Source organism: Diaphorina citri, unplaced genomic scaffold (genome assembly GCF_000475195.1).
Source record: "Diaphorina citri unplaced genomic scaffold, Diaci psyllid genome assembly version 1.1 scaffold274, whole genome shotgun sequence".
Taxonomy (NCBI): domain Eukaryota; kingdom Metazoa; phylum Arthropoda; class Insecta; order Hemiptera; family Psyllidae; genus Diaphorina; species Diaphorina citri.
The window spans coordinates 31990-49205 of NW_007377710.1; the positions used below are offsets into that span (position 1 = coordinate 31990).

At 41.1% G+C, this 17216-nt stretch overlaps 2 protein-coding genes and 2 long non-coding RNA genes across 4 annotated transcripts in view; all 4 read right to left on the reverse strand.

The window, feature by feature from the left end:
• The window catches only part of LOC103506919 (vacuolar protein sorting-associated protein 13-like), a 23811-nt gene extending 6890 nt beyond the window's left edge, over window positions 1-16921 (reverse strand). The window contains exons 1-10 of the mRNA XM_017443084.2: window positions 16914-16921; window positions 16499-16666; window positions 15488-15611; window positions 14911-15001; window positions 9226-9397; window positions 4489-4660; window positions 3857-4073; window positions 3186-3379; window positions 1411-1536; window positions 931-1118 (exon numbers count right to left, since the gene is read on the reverse strand). Coding sequence (XP_017298573.2) covers window positions 931-1118; window positions 1411-1536; window positions 3186-3379; window positions 3857-4073; window positions 4489-4660; window positions 9226-9397; window positions 14911-15001; window positions 15488-15611; window positions 16499-16666; window positions 16914-16921 — 1460 coding nt within the window. The remainder of the gene's footprint in view (window positions 1-930; window positions 1119-1410; window positions 1537-3185; window positions 3380-3856; window positions 4074-4488; window positions 4661-9225; window positions 9398-14910; window positions 15002-15487; window positions 15612-16498; window positions 16667-16913) is intronic.
• LOC113466463 lies at window positions 5375-5783 on the reverse strand. Its single transcript, XR_003390851.1, has 2 exons — window positions 5720-5783; window positions 5375-5442 (listed from the first exon to the last, which is right to left on the reverse strand). It is a non-coding gene; the product is annotated as an uncharacterized LOC113466463 (long non-coding RNA).
• On the reverse strand, window positions 7453-9183 carry LOC113466465. The gene is made up of 2 exons (XR_003390852.1): window positions 9085-9183; window positions 7453-7496 (listed from the first exon to the last, which is right to left on the reverse strand). It is a non-coding gene; the product is annotated as an uncharacterized LOC113466465 (long non-coding RNA).
• Window positions 11815-12655, reverse strand: LOC108252106 (vacuolar protein sorting-associated protein 13-like). Its single transcript, XM_017443091.2, has 2 exons — window positions 12621-12655; window positions 11815-12100 (listed from the first exon to the last, which is right to left on the reverse strand). Exons 1-2 carry the CDS (start codon window positions 12641-12643, stop codon window positions 11929-11931), a joined length of 195 nt encoding a protein of 64 aa, XP_017298580.1. The 5' UTR covers window positions 12644-12655; the 3' UTR covers window positions 11815-11928.
• Window positions 16922-17216: the final 295 nt, after the last annotated feature.

The window sequence follows — 17216 nt, forward strand, 5'->3', positions numbered from 1 at the left end:
AAAAAAAGAAAAATGATGTGCTGGTCTAGTACTCAGACTACTGAACTATTTTAAATATACTAAATGAAACTTCTAATATCTTTTGGGAAAGGCTACTAATTTTACGTCCGTCTACTACCAGGACTTTCTGCTAACTCACTCTAGTTTACAAACAAAATCTGCTGATGGAAAATCTACTCCTTTCCTCGTTGGCAACCTAAACATCAGCTGTCTAATTTAATTAAATTATTCTTAATTAACTATTTCTAATTATAAAACACTTGCTAAAAAACACCTAACTTGTATCTAAACTCGCGCTGTTCGCGACACCGGGGGGGTTGGGTGGACTGGTGGTAGTGCTGTCACAAGTTTAAATTTACTTTTTTTATTGTCATGATATGTCAAAATTTAATAATAAAGCACAAATATTACTATATTTGTCACAATTTAAAGATACAAGATAGCTTCCTCCCTTAATTAGCACAAAAAGTATAATACCATTTGAATAAGTATGTTTACACTGGTAATGCCGCCGCTGGTCGCAACTCCATTAAACTAGCTCAATTGTCCTCACGAGGTTGAGTGCACACCGAACTTCAAGCAGAAAGCCGAAAAAACTTCGACCCCGCCGGGAATCAAACCCAAGACCTCCGGCGTACAAGCCTAGTGTGATACCCACTCGGCCACGGAGGTTCCTTCAATCAAGGAAAGGAAGGAAGGAATTTTAATTGTGTTGGGCATTAAATGCTTGTCACAAATGTCCTTCCTCGCTTGATAAACTACGCTAAATTTAATGACTTGATTTGGACTCGAACCACCAACCTCCAGATCCAGAGTCCACCGTGCTAACCACTACACCACTGAGTTTGGTAGGTTCCTTCAATCAAACTATTATTTACCTGTATAATGACTGGTAGCTTCAGAGATAAGCATACTCTGGTTAAGGAACACACTTGACTACTAGAATTACCAGAGTACAAACTAGTACTAACTACTCCGGTCTCCTGACTATCATTCATATGAGCAGATGTATTTTGTTGCTGTAGCTTGAATACGACATCATGGATATCAGTCAGAGTAACGCCTATAGATTGCATCAATATGGATAGGAACTCTGGTAGATCTGAAGTATCTGATCCCTGAAAAGACAAAAGCATAGAACGTGAAACTCGCGCCAGCTAAAGCCAGCCACTCATTATCAGGTAGACCTGACGACAGGTACACCTACCTGATAGTGTGTGTGCTCATCAGGTAGCAGGTACTCTACCTGATAGTATGTGACTATTTATTGTTAAGGCGGTCTCTTCTTAATACCTTGTGTGCGCATCCATTTTCGTTTAGGACTATTGCACTGCTATGTATAGTAAGTTAGTAAGCATACCATCCTAAACCCGAGTGTACAGAACTGCACCAAACCAAGTTCCAACATACCTGAGCAGTAAAGCTGACATGTATTTTAAGAGGAGAGAAGTGCAAATTATCATAGAAGTTCTTAACTTCAGCCACCGTATGTAAAGCTACATGGTCCAATAGAGGTGTTTCCACCTTCTTGATATCCTGCGAAAACAAATAAATCACAGTTATACTAGTGGTTCTGTGAACTGTAGACCTCAATCAGATTCTTTTGCATAAGCTGAGACTTTGGCTAAATGGGTGACCCTACGAAGTATACATGAGTATCAAAACAGAAATAAAAGTAAAAGTATCTACACGTCTTCTGTAGGTACCTATATCTTATATCTAAAAAAAGAGGTGACACAGTTTTTTTTTTAGAATATTTATAAACCTGTCAATCACTCTAAAGAATAAAATTGAAGAAGAATAAAATAAAATTGAAGAATTGAATTGAATTTTGGGCCTGATCGAATCTTTGGGGGAACCGTAGCCCTTTTTCTCAGTGACTTCTTCAGTTCACTTAACCACTTGTTTTAAATCCTGACCAAAAGTGTCGGGAGGCGCGCGAACGTCAAGAGTTTGAAGCGACACCAAAGTCCGGCCTGTATTAACACGAAATATTGTTCTAGTTTAGCCAGCCTAGTTAGCTTAGTTGGTACTGCGTGTGCCTTGTGAGCGCTAGGCCGCGGGTTCGATTCCCGCCCGGGGCGGATTTTATCCTGAAGGGATAATGTTCGTTCTCGGAACGGCTGGCTTTCTCCTTTCAGGGTGCACTCAATCTCATAGTTGGTTGAAATCCTGGAGGAAAGGTGTCAAAGCTAGATAAGAACTTGTTGGTTAAAAGGGGGTTGCTTGTCCACCTCGTGTTTTGGATTGTAGATAAATACTAGGATGCAAGAGGGGGGAAATTGCCCAATGGTCAAATATTTTGACATAGTAAGGTGTGTCCACACATAGTCGACCGGCTGTCAATTGATGTCGACTGAACCGTCCACACTGCCTCGATAACATACCTATAGTTTCTCCTCATCGCGTCGATCGACGGCCGGTCGACTATGTTTGCCCATACCTTAACAACATTTTGGCATTTCTTTCCTTCTTTCCATACTCACCTCTCATGGAAATCAATATCCTCGCTCGTATGATTGATAATGAGTGGCGCCATACCAGACCTATACTCATTGAACGTAACATACAGGGTGTCACTCACCTCTCATGGAAATCAATATCCTCGCTCGTATAGGCTTTAGAACTGGGAAGAGAGAACAAAAAATACATTATTATTTTTTACAAATTAGAATAAAATTACATTACTTTGCTTCCTATAGGATAAGGAAAGTAAAAAAGCTAACAAAAATGATAAATATGTAATTATGTTTGTATCTCAATAAGTTTTTTTTTTCTTTTTTGGAGAGTTTTGATAGAGGAAACTGTAACAAAGGAGGTCACATTGTCCCGAAATGGAAGACAGAAAAAGCACAGGATAGGAGAAAGCCAGCCGATCCAAAAACAAACTCATCTGTTTAGGATAATGTTCGCCCTTGACGGAAATCGAACCCGCAACCGTGCTCTTACAAGGCAGACGCGCTACGTTCCAAGTTAACTAGAATGGCGCCCGGGGCGAACTTTACCCTGAACAGATAAGGTTTGTTCTCGGAACGGCTGAGATTTCTCTTATTCTGCCAGCTCTATCTAGGCTGGTAATAAGTCCTTCAGTGAAAAGTCTCACCATGGTTGGCAGCAATAGTCTTCGGCAGGGGCACAGGGGCCATGACAACCGGATCTAGTTTTTTCGGCATTTTGTGTATTACCTGTTCAAAAGCGGCAAGCATAGCTTCCTTACTGGTCTGCTGGGCAGCGAAGAACTCCATCATAGCATTGACAATACTCAGCTCTACTTTCACATGGAACTCTTGTATAAGCACCTTGTAGTATTTGTACTGACGGACCTGAGAGTTTACGTTCAGTCGCTGCACAATGCTTACTTCGATGAAAGGCTTTAGAACTGGGAAGAGAGAACAAAAAATACATTATTATTTTTTACAAATTAGAATAAAATTACATTACTTTGCTTCCTATAGGATAAGGAAAGTAAAAAAGCTAACAAAAATGATAAATATGTAATTATGTTTGTATCTCAATAAGTTTTTTTTTTCTTTTTTGGAGAGTTTTGATAGAGGAAACTGTAACAAAGGAGGTCACATTGTCCCGAAATGGAAGACAGAAAAAGCACAGGATAGGAGAAAGCCAGCCGATCCAAAAACAAACTCATCTGTTTAGGATAATGTTCGCCCTTGACGGAAATCGAACCCGCAACCGTGCTCTTACAAGGCAGACGCGCTACGTTCCAAGTTAACTAGAATGGCGCCCGGGGCGAACTTTACCCTGAACAGATAAGGTTTGTTCTCGGAACGGCTGAGATTTCTCTTATTCTGCCAGCTCTATCTAGGCTGGTAATAAGTCCTTCAGTGAAAAGTCTCACCATGGTTGGCAGCAATAGTCTTCGGCAGGGGCACAGGGGCCATGACAACCGGATAGATAGCATCCTGCATTTGGTTATCCACCTGCAACCGGTTCAACTTTAGATGAAGCTGAGTGCTAACACTGGAGCTACGCATTTGAAGCCACAGACCCGAGTTGTACACGCGCCGCAGGCGACGTCTTTGAGGCGCGAGCAGCTCGAAGGTTTCGAAGTTGACCTGGACAGAGGAGTGAGCGTGTTAATATGCGAGACTGTGGTGAGCAGTGAACGTGATAATAACTTTGCATTTTTTAAAGGAATTTTACTTTATAAGGTTGTTGTTGTTGTTGTAGCGGCTTCAGCTGTAGCCGAATGGTGATGGTCTCTAGCAATGTTTAATTGACTCGTTCTGAACAGCAGTCAGAGTCAACCGTCAACCATCGTGAGCCCTTGGGCTTATTCTTAAAAGCAGAGAGAACCTTTTAAAAACTGCCAGCTAGTTAGGCTGGTTAGGGTTAGCTGTATTTACCTGTAATAGTTTAGGGCTAACTTTGACTTCGGGAATCATGAGGACTTGGGCTTATTCTTAAAAGCAGAGGGAACCTTTTAAAAACTGCCAGCTAGTTAGGCTGGTTAGGGTTAGCTGTATTTACCTGTAATAGTTTAGGGCTAACTTTGACTTCGGGAGACACAGAGCCATAGCCTTGCAATGTCAGCTGATTGTTGTACATTATGAAGGCGCTTTCCAAATCATTACTATCCTCTATGCTCATCTGCTTGTAGCGCTTTCGTTCTGACTTCTGGCTTTCCCAGATGATTCCAGAGCTACGAAACAATAAGAGTATAGAAAACAGAATACAGTAGAATAAATGAAATAGAATAGAATAGTAGATCCAGTCTTAAAAAGGCGTTCTCTACCACCAAACCCTTGGAGCTATGTAAACTGGGGCAAGCAATCAGAGGAACGCCGTCCTTTTTCAAGTTTTCGCCTGTCAGTTCCGTCCTCTGTGTTCTTCTTGGCTCAAATCAATTTTATTTAAGCATTGCTGGCCAATATATATGACAATTGTGTGTTTTATGCTAAGGATATCAATTAATGCCATACTGATAATCCTAGTCCTACTTCCCATTATCCAAAGGAAATGATAGTGTTCCTCTAATTGCTTGGCCCAGTTTACATAGCTCCAAGGGTTTGGTGGTAGAGAATGCCTCCTTATGACTGGATCTCTTATTCTATAGCTTGACACAGTCTCAATCAAATGAGGACAAAATTCTATACTTGGGCTGGAATTGAGCCCCTGCTCTCCTTATTACCAGACGAGCACCTTGACCACAGAGGTAGGACCAAGCGATTAAATTTCCAGTGAACATTAGTGATTTGAACAGAAAGAGACTTACCTTGTTATGCTCATATACATAGAGAGACTTACCTTGTTATGCTCATATACATAGAGAGACTTACCTTGTTATGCTCGTACAATCTATACAGCCAGAACTTCCGACCACGTCCAGAGAGAACTTGTCACTCCAGTCTCCATTTTCCACCTTGATGCAAGCTTTCTTCTTCCCGAAGAATGCTTTCTCTTTGTACGAAAACATGATGGTGCCTGGAAATGAAAGGAAAATACAGAAGTATAACTAAGAAGGATAAAAAAATCTTTCCCGATAAAAAATTCTTTCCGCGGATAGGATTCTATCGTTCATATGAAATTTCAACCAGGAATTTCTATACAGTACAAAACTAATTAAATGGTTGATATTTATTTTATGAAACTTTGAGTAGAAAATTTTCAATTCGACCTATACATATACAGGCCAGTAATGTTTTCGTTCATTTAAAAAATTAAACCAAAATTGAGTCATAGAGTTCACTTAGTTACCTACCTTTGTATGAGGGTGGATGGTAGAGGACATGGCCGCTATCATCCAGGGGTTTGTATGTTAACATAAAAATCTTTCCCGATAAAAAATTCTTTCCGCAGATAGGATTCTATCGTCCACATGAAATTTCAACCAGGAATTTCTATACAGTACAAAACTGATTCACTGGTTGATATTTATGAAACTTTGAGTAGACAAATTTCAATTTGACCTATACATATACAGGCCAGTAATGTTTTCGTTCATTTAAAAATTAAACCAAAATTGAGTCATAGAGTTCACTTAGTTATCTACCTTTGTATGAGGGTGGATGGTAGAGGACATGGCCGCTATCATCCAGGGGTTTGTATGTTAACATGAGTTCAGTCTTGTTTATCATCCAGAACATGGAGTTCACTTAGTTACCTACCTTTGTATGAGGGTGGATGGTAGAGGACATGGCCGCTATCATCCAGGGATTTGTATGTTAACATGAGTTCAGTCTTGTTTATCATCCAGAACATGGAGTTCACTTAGTTACCTACCTTTGTATGAGGGTGGATGGTACGAGGAGTGGCGCCATACCAGACCTATACTCATTGAACGTAACATACAGGGTGTCACTCACCTCTCATGGAAATCAATATCCTCGCTCGTATGATTGATAATGAGGAGTGGCGCCATACCAGACCTACGAGTATACTCATTGAACGTAACATACAGGGTGTCACTCACCTCTCATGGAAATCAATATCCTCGCTCGTATGATTGATAATGAGGAGTGGGACCTTATTGATCTGGCTTCTAATGTGACCAACATTAACCGAAGAACCATACAATTTAACCAATTCCTTTTGAGTGTCAACAGCCAATTTATAATGAGAAATTATGGTATGGTACTTTATGGTCGCTACTCTCTCGGTTAAAGGTAGCTACTCTAGAGATTACAGGTCGCTACTGAGTCTGAGGACGCTACAGCGGCTGTACAGTTGAGAGCTTGAATGTCGATAATAATGGGTATGCCTAGATTGCCTAGGGGAAAACAATATGATTATACTTTATGGTCGCTACTCTGTTTTATAGGTAACTCCTGATTCAAAAACTTAGTATGTTCACCTAGCACTTAATGGAAATACCTACCTAATGTACGATATTTGTGTATTTTTGTTCATTTGAGGGATTAAAAAAATACGTATCTCATCGTACAACTTTGTGATGATAAGTTGTGAGGACCCTTCCTCTTTCAACAAATCGACTACTATTTTGTAGTTATCCCCGCACACCCGTATGCCAGAGACCTTGTCCGCCGCCTTACCAAATAACTGTCCCTTCAAATAATGAAACTTTTGAATATCGTCTAAATCGGACCGGCTATCAACTAGGGACGAAAAGTTGTCCCAGAACTCATTGAATTCAAGAGCATCCCCACCAAATCTCATTAAACTAACTTTAGGTAAATGACCTAGATCATCATCCATCATCATCATCATCCATCATCATCATCCATCACCATCACCATCATCATGGTCATGATCATCATGATCATCATCATCATAATCATAAACTTCAGTCCTACTTGAGCAATGTTCTTCTACAGACAGGGTCGGCAGTTTTCATCAGCCCTAGGGTGATTGTTTTGGGTTGCAATTTGGTTGTGGTAATTATGCAGAAGTCACGTCCATGGAAAAGAAAAGCTCCTTTTTGTATTTAACCTAACCCTATAATAACACTAATCACTGCTCTACTCATCTGCTTGTAGCGCTTTCGTTCTGACTTCTGGCTTTCCCAGATGATTCCAGAGCTGCGAAACAACAATAAGAGAATAGACAAAAGAATACAGTAGAACATATGAAATAGAATAGGATAGTAGATCCAGTCTTAAAAAGGCGTTCTCTACCACCAAACCCTTGGAGCTATGTAAACTGGGGCAAGCAATCAGAGGAACGCCGTCAAAACAATAAGAGAACAGAATACAGTAGAATATATGAAATAGAAAAGTAGATCGAGTCATAAAAAGGCGTTCTCTACCACCAAACCCTAGGAGCTATGTAAACTGGGGCAAGCAATCAGAGGAACGCCGTCCTTTTTCAAGTTTTCGCCTGTCAGTTCCGTCCTCTGTGTTCTTCTTAAAATAAAAGTCCAGATTTTTCTCTACATTGCTTAGAATCGTGAAAATTTTTAGTTACTCTTACTCCTTATGCATCAAGGATTCCAAAAATCACATTAGAAAAATTTTCGTCTGTCACGCTGATAGACCCGTTTTTGTCCTCTTTTCACGAGAACGACTCGACCGATTTGGATGAAATTTTTTGGGGTTCTTAAGAAGAGTACTGAGGGTGACAATGGCTACTTAAAATTGTCACATTCCATCCTGATTCAAAATGGCGGCGCTTCAAAATCATGTCTCTTACGCTGCACTGATTCCGAGCGTGAGTGGCGGCTACAGGACTTACCTTTACCAACGCCCTTGACAAAGCCTTCAACTCCATCATCTTTGGCACCCTCAATAGGTTTGGTAACAACACCACTCACTCCTTGTACAAAGCCAAGCACCAAACCTACGGATGAGAATCAACAATGGATTTTAATACCTACCTACCTCGGTGGTGTAGTGGTCAAGACGCTTGCCTGGTAAACAGGAGGGCGTGGGTTCAATCCCAGCCGAGGTATGGAATTTTATCCTCAATATAATTTGAGAGTTTGACCACAATAATTTCTTACGCCGCACTGATTCCGAGCGTGAGTGGCGACTACAGGACTTACCTTTACCAACGCCCTTGACAAAGCCTTCAACTCCATCATCTTTGGCACCCTCAATAGGTTTGGTAACAACACCACTCACTCCTTGTACAAAGCCAAGCACCAAACCTACGGATGAAAATCAAAAATTATTTTTTTGGACCTTCCGGTTCTAAACTGTAGAATCTCTAGGTCCATATTCAGCAAATTCTCGTCAAGAAACATCATTCATGAACTTGTCAACGCAAGCGAAAACAGCTTCAAAATTGTTTATTGTTGTTTAAAAAAGCGAAAATTGACAATAAAATTATTTTTTCGTAATTTCTTCGAAAAAATTGTTATTGGTATAGTAAGTAAAACAAACTCTCGTCTTCCTTCATCTTACCTTTGCCACTGGCGGCTAAATCTTCATGTAGCGTGGCTTGTCGGGCGGTTTGTAGTCTACGGCGCCGCTGATATTCCTTATCAAATGTAAGGGCGGCTATACCCTTCCCCATGGCGCCTGTAATACGAGATGCCGCCCCTGCTGCACCGCCCACCTGAAATAATAATGATTTGATATAATATTGATCAAGAGATGTAAGATTAAAAAAAAAAAAAAAAAAAAAAAAAAGGGGGTCCTTGTTATGCTCATATATATAGAGACTTACCTTGTTATGCTCATATACAGCAGTTCGTTTCCTTTCTCATTGTCCAGGAGACTGACTCCTATCCTATGCATACTGAGGGATATGCTCATATACATATAGAGAGACTTTCCTTGTTATGCTCATATACATAGAGAGACTTACCTTGTTATGCTCATATACAGCAGTTCGTTTCCTTTCTCATTGTCCAGGAGACTGACTCCTATCCTATGCATACTGAGGGATATCTCCTGATCAAATAGCTCGTAGTTACCCGAAGCTCTGACGTCTGTGAAGACAGCATCGTCTTCTGTCAACAGTAGGATTCGCTGAATACCTGGAAGTATTTCAACACAAAGAACAATTTAGTTTTGGTGCAAATTTATTGTCTCCATCACCGAAATTGTGTTTAACCGTTATCGTGTATGTTATTCCTGACTTTTTCGTTTAATTTTGCATATACAGGTGTGTCCAAACATAGATTCGATGGACGGCCGTCGACTATGTGTGGACACACCTTAAGAGCTGACGATGCCGTAAGGCGAAACCGGTCCTCATTAAAAACAATTAAGCGAAGTAGATAAATTTACAATACCATCCCTCCCTAAATGTTGATATGGAGCTTCACAAAGTTACTGAATTTTCAATAGATAATTATTGTTGTTTGTTGTTGTAGCGGCTTTAGCTTTCGCCGAATGGCGATAGCAGAATAAAGAAAAATGTCTTTTTGTATCTGCTATACACCGGGGTGATGGTCTCTAGCTCTAGCCATGTTAAATTGGCTGGCTCGTCCTGAACCGCAGTCAACCATCGTGAGGACTTGTGCTTGGTCTTTAAAAGCAGAGAGAACCCTTTGAGGAACTGCCAGCTTGCTAGGCTGGTTAGGGTTAGCCCTGTTTATAGTCCCACAGCCAGACGCTAGTCTTCTCTCTGTTTAACGTCCCCTAGCCAGAATTCATTCACTGTGAGCTGTTCTTCATAGCCAGGCCTGATTTCATTCACATTCTATCTTTTCACTCAAGCATTCATACCTACTGCATAGATAAGTTGTCATACATAGTATTTTGTTACTCATTTGCCGGCCTGGGCTCGGGATAATATTGGCTCTGGTCTCTTTCTCCGGCTCTGCCTCTTATGCTCCATGCTCTATACTTCTCTCGTTCCTACAACAATAACATTCATCTGTTATAGGTATTCTTGTATTTATTTTTCTTCATATCATCTCAGTTGGTGAAGTGACAGTGCTACTGTGTGTGTGTACTATGTTATGTCTTGTGTCTGTGGTGCAGTGTAGCGGTGTAGTTACCAGCGTGAAACTGATTTACTGTGATTTTTGTCGTGAATATTTATTTATTTTATTTCTGAGTAGTTGTTGTTGAGGTTGTTGAGGACTTTGTGACTTGCAACAAAGTTTGATTATTCTATAAGGTCTATTAATAACAAAAAAATAAAATAAATAAATGAATGTATTAAATGTATAAATTTAGATACAAAATAGAGAGAAAACTATAACTTTTTTTTTTTTTTTTAATCGCCCCGGAAAAAATCTGTTGGTTTAAAAATTAAAAAAAAAAAACATACAGGGTGTCACTCACCTCTCATGGAAATCAATATCCTCGCTCGTATGATTGATAATGAGTGGCGCCATACCAGACCTATACTCATTGAACGTAACATACAGGGTGTCACTCACCTCTCATGGAAATCAATATCCTCGCTCGTATGATTGATAATGAGTGGCGCCATACCAGACCTATACTCATTGAACGTAACATACAGGGTGTCACTCACCTCTCATGGAAATCAATATCCTCGCTCGTATGATTGATAATGAGTGGCGCCATACCAGACCTATACTCATTGAACGTAACATACAGGGTGTCACTCACCTCTCATGGAAATCAATATCCTCGCTCGTATGATTGATAATGAGTGGCGCCATACCAGACCTATACTCATTGAACGTAACATACAGGGTGTCACTCACCTCTCATGGAAATCAATATCCTCGCTCGTATGATTGATAATGAGTGGCGCCATACCAGACCTATACTCATTGAACGTAACATACAGGGTGTCACTCACCTCTCATGGAAATCAATATCCTCGCTCGTATGATTGATAATGAGTGGCGCCATACCAGACCTATACTCATTGAACGTAACATACAGGGTGTCACTCACCTCTCATGGAAATCAATATCCTCGCTCGTATGATTGATAATGAGTGGCGCCATACCAGACCTATACTCATTGAACGTAACATACAGGGTGTCACTCACCTCTCATGGAAATCAATATCCTCGCTCGTATGATTGATAATGAGTGGCGCCATACCAGACCTATACTCATTGAACGTAACATACAGGGTGTCACTCACCTCTCATGGAAATCAATATCCTCGCTCGTATGATTGATAATGAGTGGCGCCATACCAGACCTATACTCATTGAACGTAACATACAGGGTGTCACTCACCTCTCATGGAAATCAATATCCTCGCTCGTATGATTGATAATGAGTGGCGCCATACCAGACCTATACTCATTGAACGTAACATACAGGGTGTCACTCACCTCTCATGGAAATCAATATCCTCGCTCGTATGATTGATAATGAGTGGCGCCATACCAGACCTATACTCATTGAACGTAACATACAGGGTGTCACTCACCTCTCATGGAAATCAATATCCTCGCTCGTATGATTGATAATGAGTGGCGCCATACCAGACCTATACTCATTGAACGTAACATACAGGGTGTCACTCACCTCTCATGGAAATCAATATCCTCGCTCGTATGATTGATAATGAGGAGTGGCGCCATACCAGACCTATACTCATTGAACGTAACATACAGGGTGTCACTCACCTCTCATGGAAATCAATATCCTCGCTCGTATGATTGATAATGAGGAGTGGCGCCATACCAGACCTATACTCATTGAACGTAACGTACGATGAACTTTCTGTCACGTGAACTTCTACATTGATAGCACCATATTTGTTTTTCAGTTTGAGTAGGTCATTGAACTCCACACTAGAACAAATTAGGGGTTGGGTCAGTACGTAAGATGGCTGCTTGCAAACTGGAAGACTTCGGGTTCGATTCCCCGCCAATCGACATCGCCTGGAACCCTTAGTAGGTATATCAAAGGATTTTGATGAGGAGAAGAAAAAAACTATTTAAACTTAAATTTCTAAGACGTGTTCAGTCCCTTAGTAGGTATATCAAAGGATTTTGATGAGAAAAAAAAAAAAACTATTTAAACTTAAATTTCTAAGACGTGTTCAGTCACCTGTTCCTATCGGAATTTCCCCTTTCCTAAAGCTCGTTTCCCCTCTTGTGGCATGATAGCGCCTGTACCAAACCATATTAAACCTAAGGTGGAGCTAGACGCTAGTCTACTCTTTGTTTAACGTCCCCTATCCAGGGTTAACGTACGTATATCTGCTTAACGTCCACTATCCAGGTTTAACGTAGATATATCTGTTTAATGCCCCCTATCCATGCAATTCTTACCTATTGGGAAACTTTCGTTACTCCCCCATTATCTTACCTATAAGGGAAGGCCGGACTCATCTCCGGACTGTCCACAACAGTCTACTCTTTGTTTAACGTCCCCAATCCAGGGTTAACGTACGTATATCTGCTTAACGTCCCCTATCCAGGTTTAACGTAGATATATCTGTTTAATGTCCCCTATCCAGGCAATTCTAACCTATTGGGAAACTTTCGTTACTCCCCCCATTATCTTACCTATAAGGGAAGGCCGGACTCATCTCCGGACTGTCCACAACTCTCACTCGCATTTTCTTGTCTGGATCGACCTTCTTGTCCTTTCCATTACCCTGTGTGGGTGGCCAATAACTGGTGCACCCCTTGGACGTGACGAGAACCGGTTTCATATCCGTGTTATCCAGATGGTCCTTGTCCATTTCGGTGAATTCGAGGTCAAATGAACAGTTGTTGATGATGACGTAGTAGGGGGTGAAGAGAACCATTTTGGTCAGGGAGTTACTGGTCAGGTTGATATGAACACCGACGTGGTATACCTGAGAAATAATAAAAAAAAAGGGTGCTTAGATGCATGTGGTCTGTGTCGTAGCATGCCCACCATGTAGTATGTCCCTCATCAGATGGGCGATAAGAGACACAATTCTTTCCATTTAGGTGCAAATACTGCTTGAATAATGAGACTGACGAATAAAAAAGGTTTGAGAGTGGGACTGTACAACGAAAGTTTATCGTCCCGAAATCGAAGAGAGGAGGACAAGATTAAGATTAGAGAATGCCAGTTGTTCCTAGAACGAACCTCATCGCATAGGACTAAAAAGAGTCCCTTTACTACAGCAGTAGGCAACTACTATTATTGTGTCTTGATATTGATGGATGTCTCTGTAACTTTGTGAACTACTATTATTGTGGTCAAATTCTCAAATTATATTGATAAAATTCCAGACCATTCCACTTCAGCTGGGATTGAACCCACGCTCTCCTGTTTACCAGGCGAGCGTCTTGACCACTACACCACCGAGGCAGGTTTAAATACTGACAGAGTTCTAGCTTACCTTAGGTTGTCTGTTCCGTAAGCATCAAGGCCCATTCCCTCTTAACCTTCGGGGAAAATCGTGTCGTGTGTAGTGGGAACACTCCCATTTAAATTACTTTACTTACAGGCCATTCGGAGAAAAAATCGGATGAAACTCACGACGAGTAGGAATGGACCTTTAGATCGCGGACACGTTTCCCTCCCAGGGCGAACTTTAGGAGGTTCGTTCTAGGAACGGCTTGGATTTCTCCTATCCTGTCCAGGAGGGAATCGGGACGAATAAGACGTCCATTGTTACAATTTCGTCTATTAAACCCCATGGAAAGGAAATATTGAGGGGATCTGTTTAAAGCCAGATGTAGAAGGCTGGGGTACATTGTAGAAGGCTGGGGTAAGACTTTTAGAGAGGAGTCTAATGCCTGGTGCCACGAATTTAGATCAACTGTATAAAAAGGAATTTTAACTGTGTTGTTGTTGTTGTTGTTGTTGTTGTTGTTGTTGTTGTTGTTGTTGTTGTTGTTGTTGTTGTTGTTGTTGTTGTTGTTGTTGTTGTTGTTGTTGTAGCGGCTTTAGCTTTCGCCGAATGGCGATAGCAGAATAAAGAAAAGATATCTTCTTGTATCTGCTATACTCCGGGGTGATGGTCTCTAGCTCTAGCCATGTTAAATTGGCTGGCTCGTCCTGAACCGCAGTCAACCATCGTGAGGACTTGTGCTTGGTCTTTAAAAGCAGAGAGAACCCATTGAGGAACTGCCAGCTTGCTAGGCTGGTTAGGGTTAGCTGTTCTCCTCCCTGTTTATAGTCCCACAGCCAGACGCTAAGAACCCTTTGAGGAACTGCCAGCTTGCTAGGCTGGTTAGGGTTAGCTGTTCTCCTCCCTGTTTATAGTCCCACAGCCAAGAACCCTTTGAGGAACTGCCAGCTTGCTAGGCTGGTTAGGGTTAGCTGTTCTCCTCCCTGTTTATAGTCCCACAGCCAGACGCTAGTCTTCTCTCTGTTTAACGTCCCCTAGCCAACGTCCCCTTGTCTCGTCTAGCAGTGAAGGCTAATAACAGAGTAGACTATTGCAACCAGGGCGCAGAACTCTTGTGTGAGATTCATTTATAACGTCCCTTGTTTAGGCTTTGTTTGGCGTCCCTAGAGTGCCCTAGACAATACGAGACCTTGTTTAGACTGCTGGGGTAAAGGGACTCTTCAGTCCTATTCGGGCAGGATAAACAAGGTATATTCTATTCTATTCTATACAAAGGTGGGTATTTAGGTACTTACTACACGACAAAGGTGGGTACTGACTTACCGTCTAGGAAGCATGTCCAGTAGCACATCTTATGCAGATCATCATCCAGGAAAAACTCTCCCATACCATCCCGTCTGACATCTGCTAGCACCTGGAACCAATAGGAAATGGGAATCACATTGAAACGCGATAGCAAAGTTGTCATAAACTCGTATTCATTAGAAATTGTATTTGACAAATGTAGAATGACAGTTCTGAGTGAAAAATTTCTTCTATTTATTTATTATTTTCAAGAGGTTCGAATGTTTGATAGAGGGGACTGTAGATAATAAAAATGGAGGTATCATTGTCCCCAAAATCGCCGAAAAGGCTACGAAGAAGATTGCCCCGAAATCAAAGAAAGAAGGAGTACAGAATAGGAGAAAGACAGGCGTTCCGAGAACGAACCTTAACCGTTTAGGTTAAAGTTTGTCCTGGGCGAGAATCGAGCCCGCAACCTAGCGCTTACAAGGGAAACTCAGTTCATTGTAATCTTAGCTCAACTAATGGCATATCTACATAATTATGTATCTAAAGAAATCCTTAATACTCGTATAGCTATATTTATTTAATTTTATCTATTTTAATCATCAATTACCTTGCGCTTAGCCCATACGAGGCTATTCCGGTCCATTTCAACATCCTCCATACCAGGGGCTAGAGACCACGCCCAGAATACCTTATGCCCCGCCTCCAACACAATACGCTCCTCCTCGTTATACCTGAAATGGGGGAGAAAAGGGTTAATTAAATTTCAATTAGAATCGAAATAGAATAATAAAAATAAAAAATAAAAAAAATAATAATAAAACTCATTCCTAAAGGAAGTTTGGCACTTGTAATAGAAATTTAATTTGACAAAAAGGTATCTTTAAAAAAAAAAAAAAAAAAAAAAAAAAAATACTAAAGGGTAAATATGAATAGATGACTGAAAACTGAAAAGTCCTGCAGGTCATTTCAGGGTGCACTCAATCTCATAGTTGGTTGAAATCCTGGAGGAAAGGTGTCAAAGCTAGATAAGAACTTGTTGGTTAAAAGGGGGTTGCTTGTCCACCTCGTGTTTTGGATTGTAGATAAATACTAGGATGCAAGAGGGGGGAAATTGCCCAATGGTCAAATATTTTGACATAGTAAGGTGTGTCCACACATAGTCGACCGGCTGTCAATTGATGTCGACTGAACCGTCCACACTGCCTCGATAACATACCTATAGTTTCTCCTCATCGCGTCGATCGACGGCCGGTCGACTATGTTTGCCCATACCTTAACAACATTTTGGCATTTCTTTCCTTCTTTCCATACTCACCTCTCATGGAAATCAATATCCTCGCTCGTATGATTGATAATGAGGAGTGGCGCCATACCAGACCTATACTCATTGAACGTAACATACAAGGTGTCACTCACCTCTCATGGAAATCAATATCCTCGCTCGTATGATTGATAATGAGGAGTGGCGCCATACCAGACCTATACTCATTGAACGTAACATACAGGGTGTCACTCACCTCTCATGGAAATCAATATCCTCGCTCGTATGATTGATAATGAGGAGTGGCGCCATACCAGACCTATACTCATTGAACGTAACATACAGGGTGTCACTCACCTCTCATGGAAATCAATATCCTCGCTCGTATGATTGATAATGAGGAGTGGCGCCATACCAGGCCTATACTCATTGAACGTAACATACGATGAACTTTCTGTCACATGAACTTCTACATTGATAGCACCATATTTGTTTTTCAGTTTGAGTAGGTCATTGAACTCCACACTAGAACAGATTAGGGGTTGGGTCAGTACGTAAGACGGCTGCTTGCAAACTGGAAGACTTCGGGTTCGATTCCCCGTGAATCAACATCGCCTGGAACCCTTAGTAGGTATGTCAAAGGATTTTGATGAGGAGAAGAAAAAAACTATTTAAACTTAAATTTCTAAGACGTGTTCAGTCATATGTTCCTGTCGGAATTTTCCCTTTCCTAAAGCTCGTTTCCCCTCTTGTGGCATGATAGCGCCTGTACCAAACCATATTAAACCCAAGGTGGTGCTAGACGCCAGTCTACTCAGGTTTGTCCAATTTTGATGAAATTTTTGTTCCATTCATAAAGGACGTATTTTTCATTAGATTTTGGGCCTGATCGGATCTTTGGGGGAACCGTAGCCCTTTTTCTCAGTGACTTCTTCAGTTCACTTAACCACTTGTTTTAAATCCTCACGATGATCGGGTCTCCGTCCCAGGACAACTTGGAGTATGCTGCTGTATACTTCAACCAAGGATCATCAACCTCCAAAACCCAACCCACAACAACAATCCTGACCAAAAG

Excerpts from the sequence above, each read along its gene's own strand:
- LOC108252106 (XM_017443091.2), bottom strand. The coding sequence starts at position 12,643 with ATGAGTCCGGCCTTCCCTTATAG. Across the intron at positions 12,101-12,620 it reads AGTCCGGCCTTCCCTTATAG|TGTGGAGTTCAATGACCTAC; the intron begins GTAAGATAATGG and ends AATTTGTTCTAG.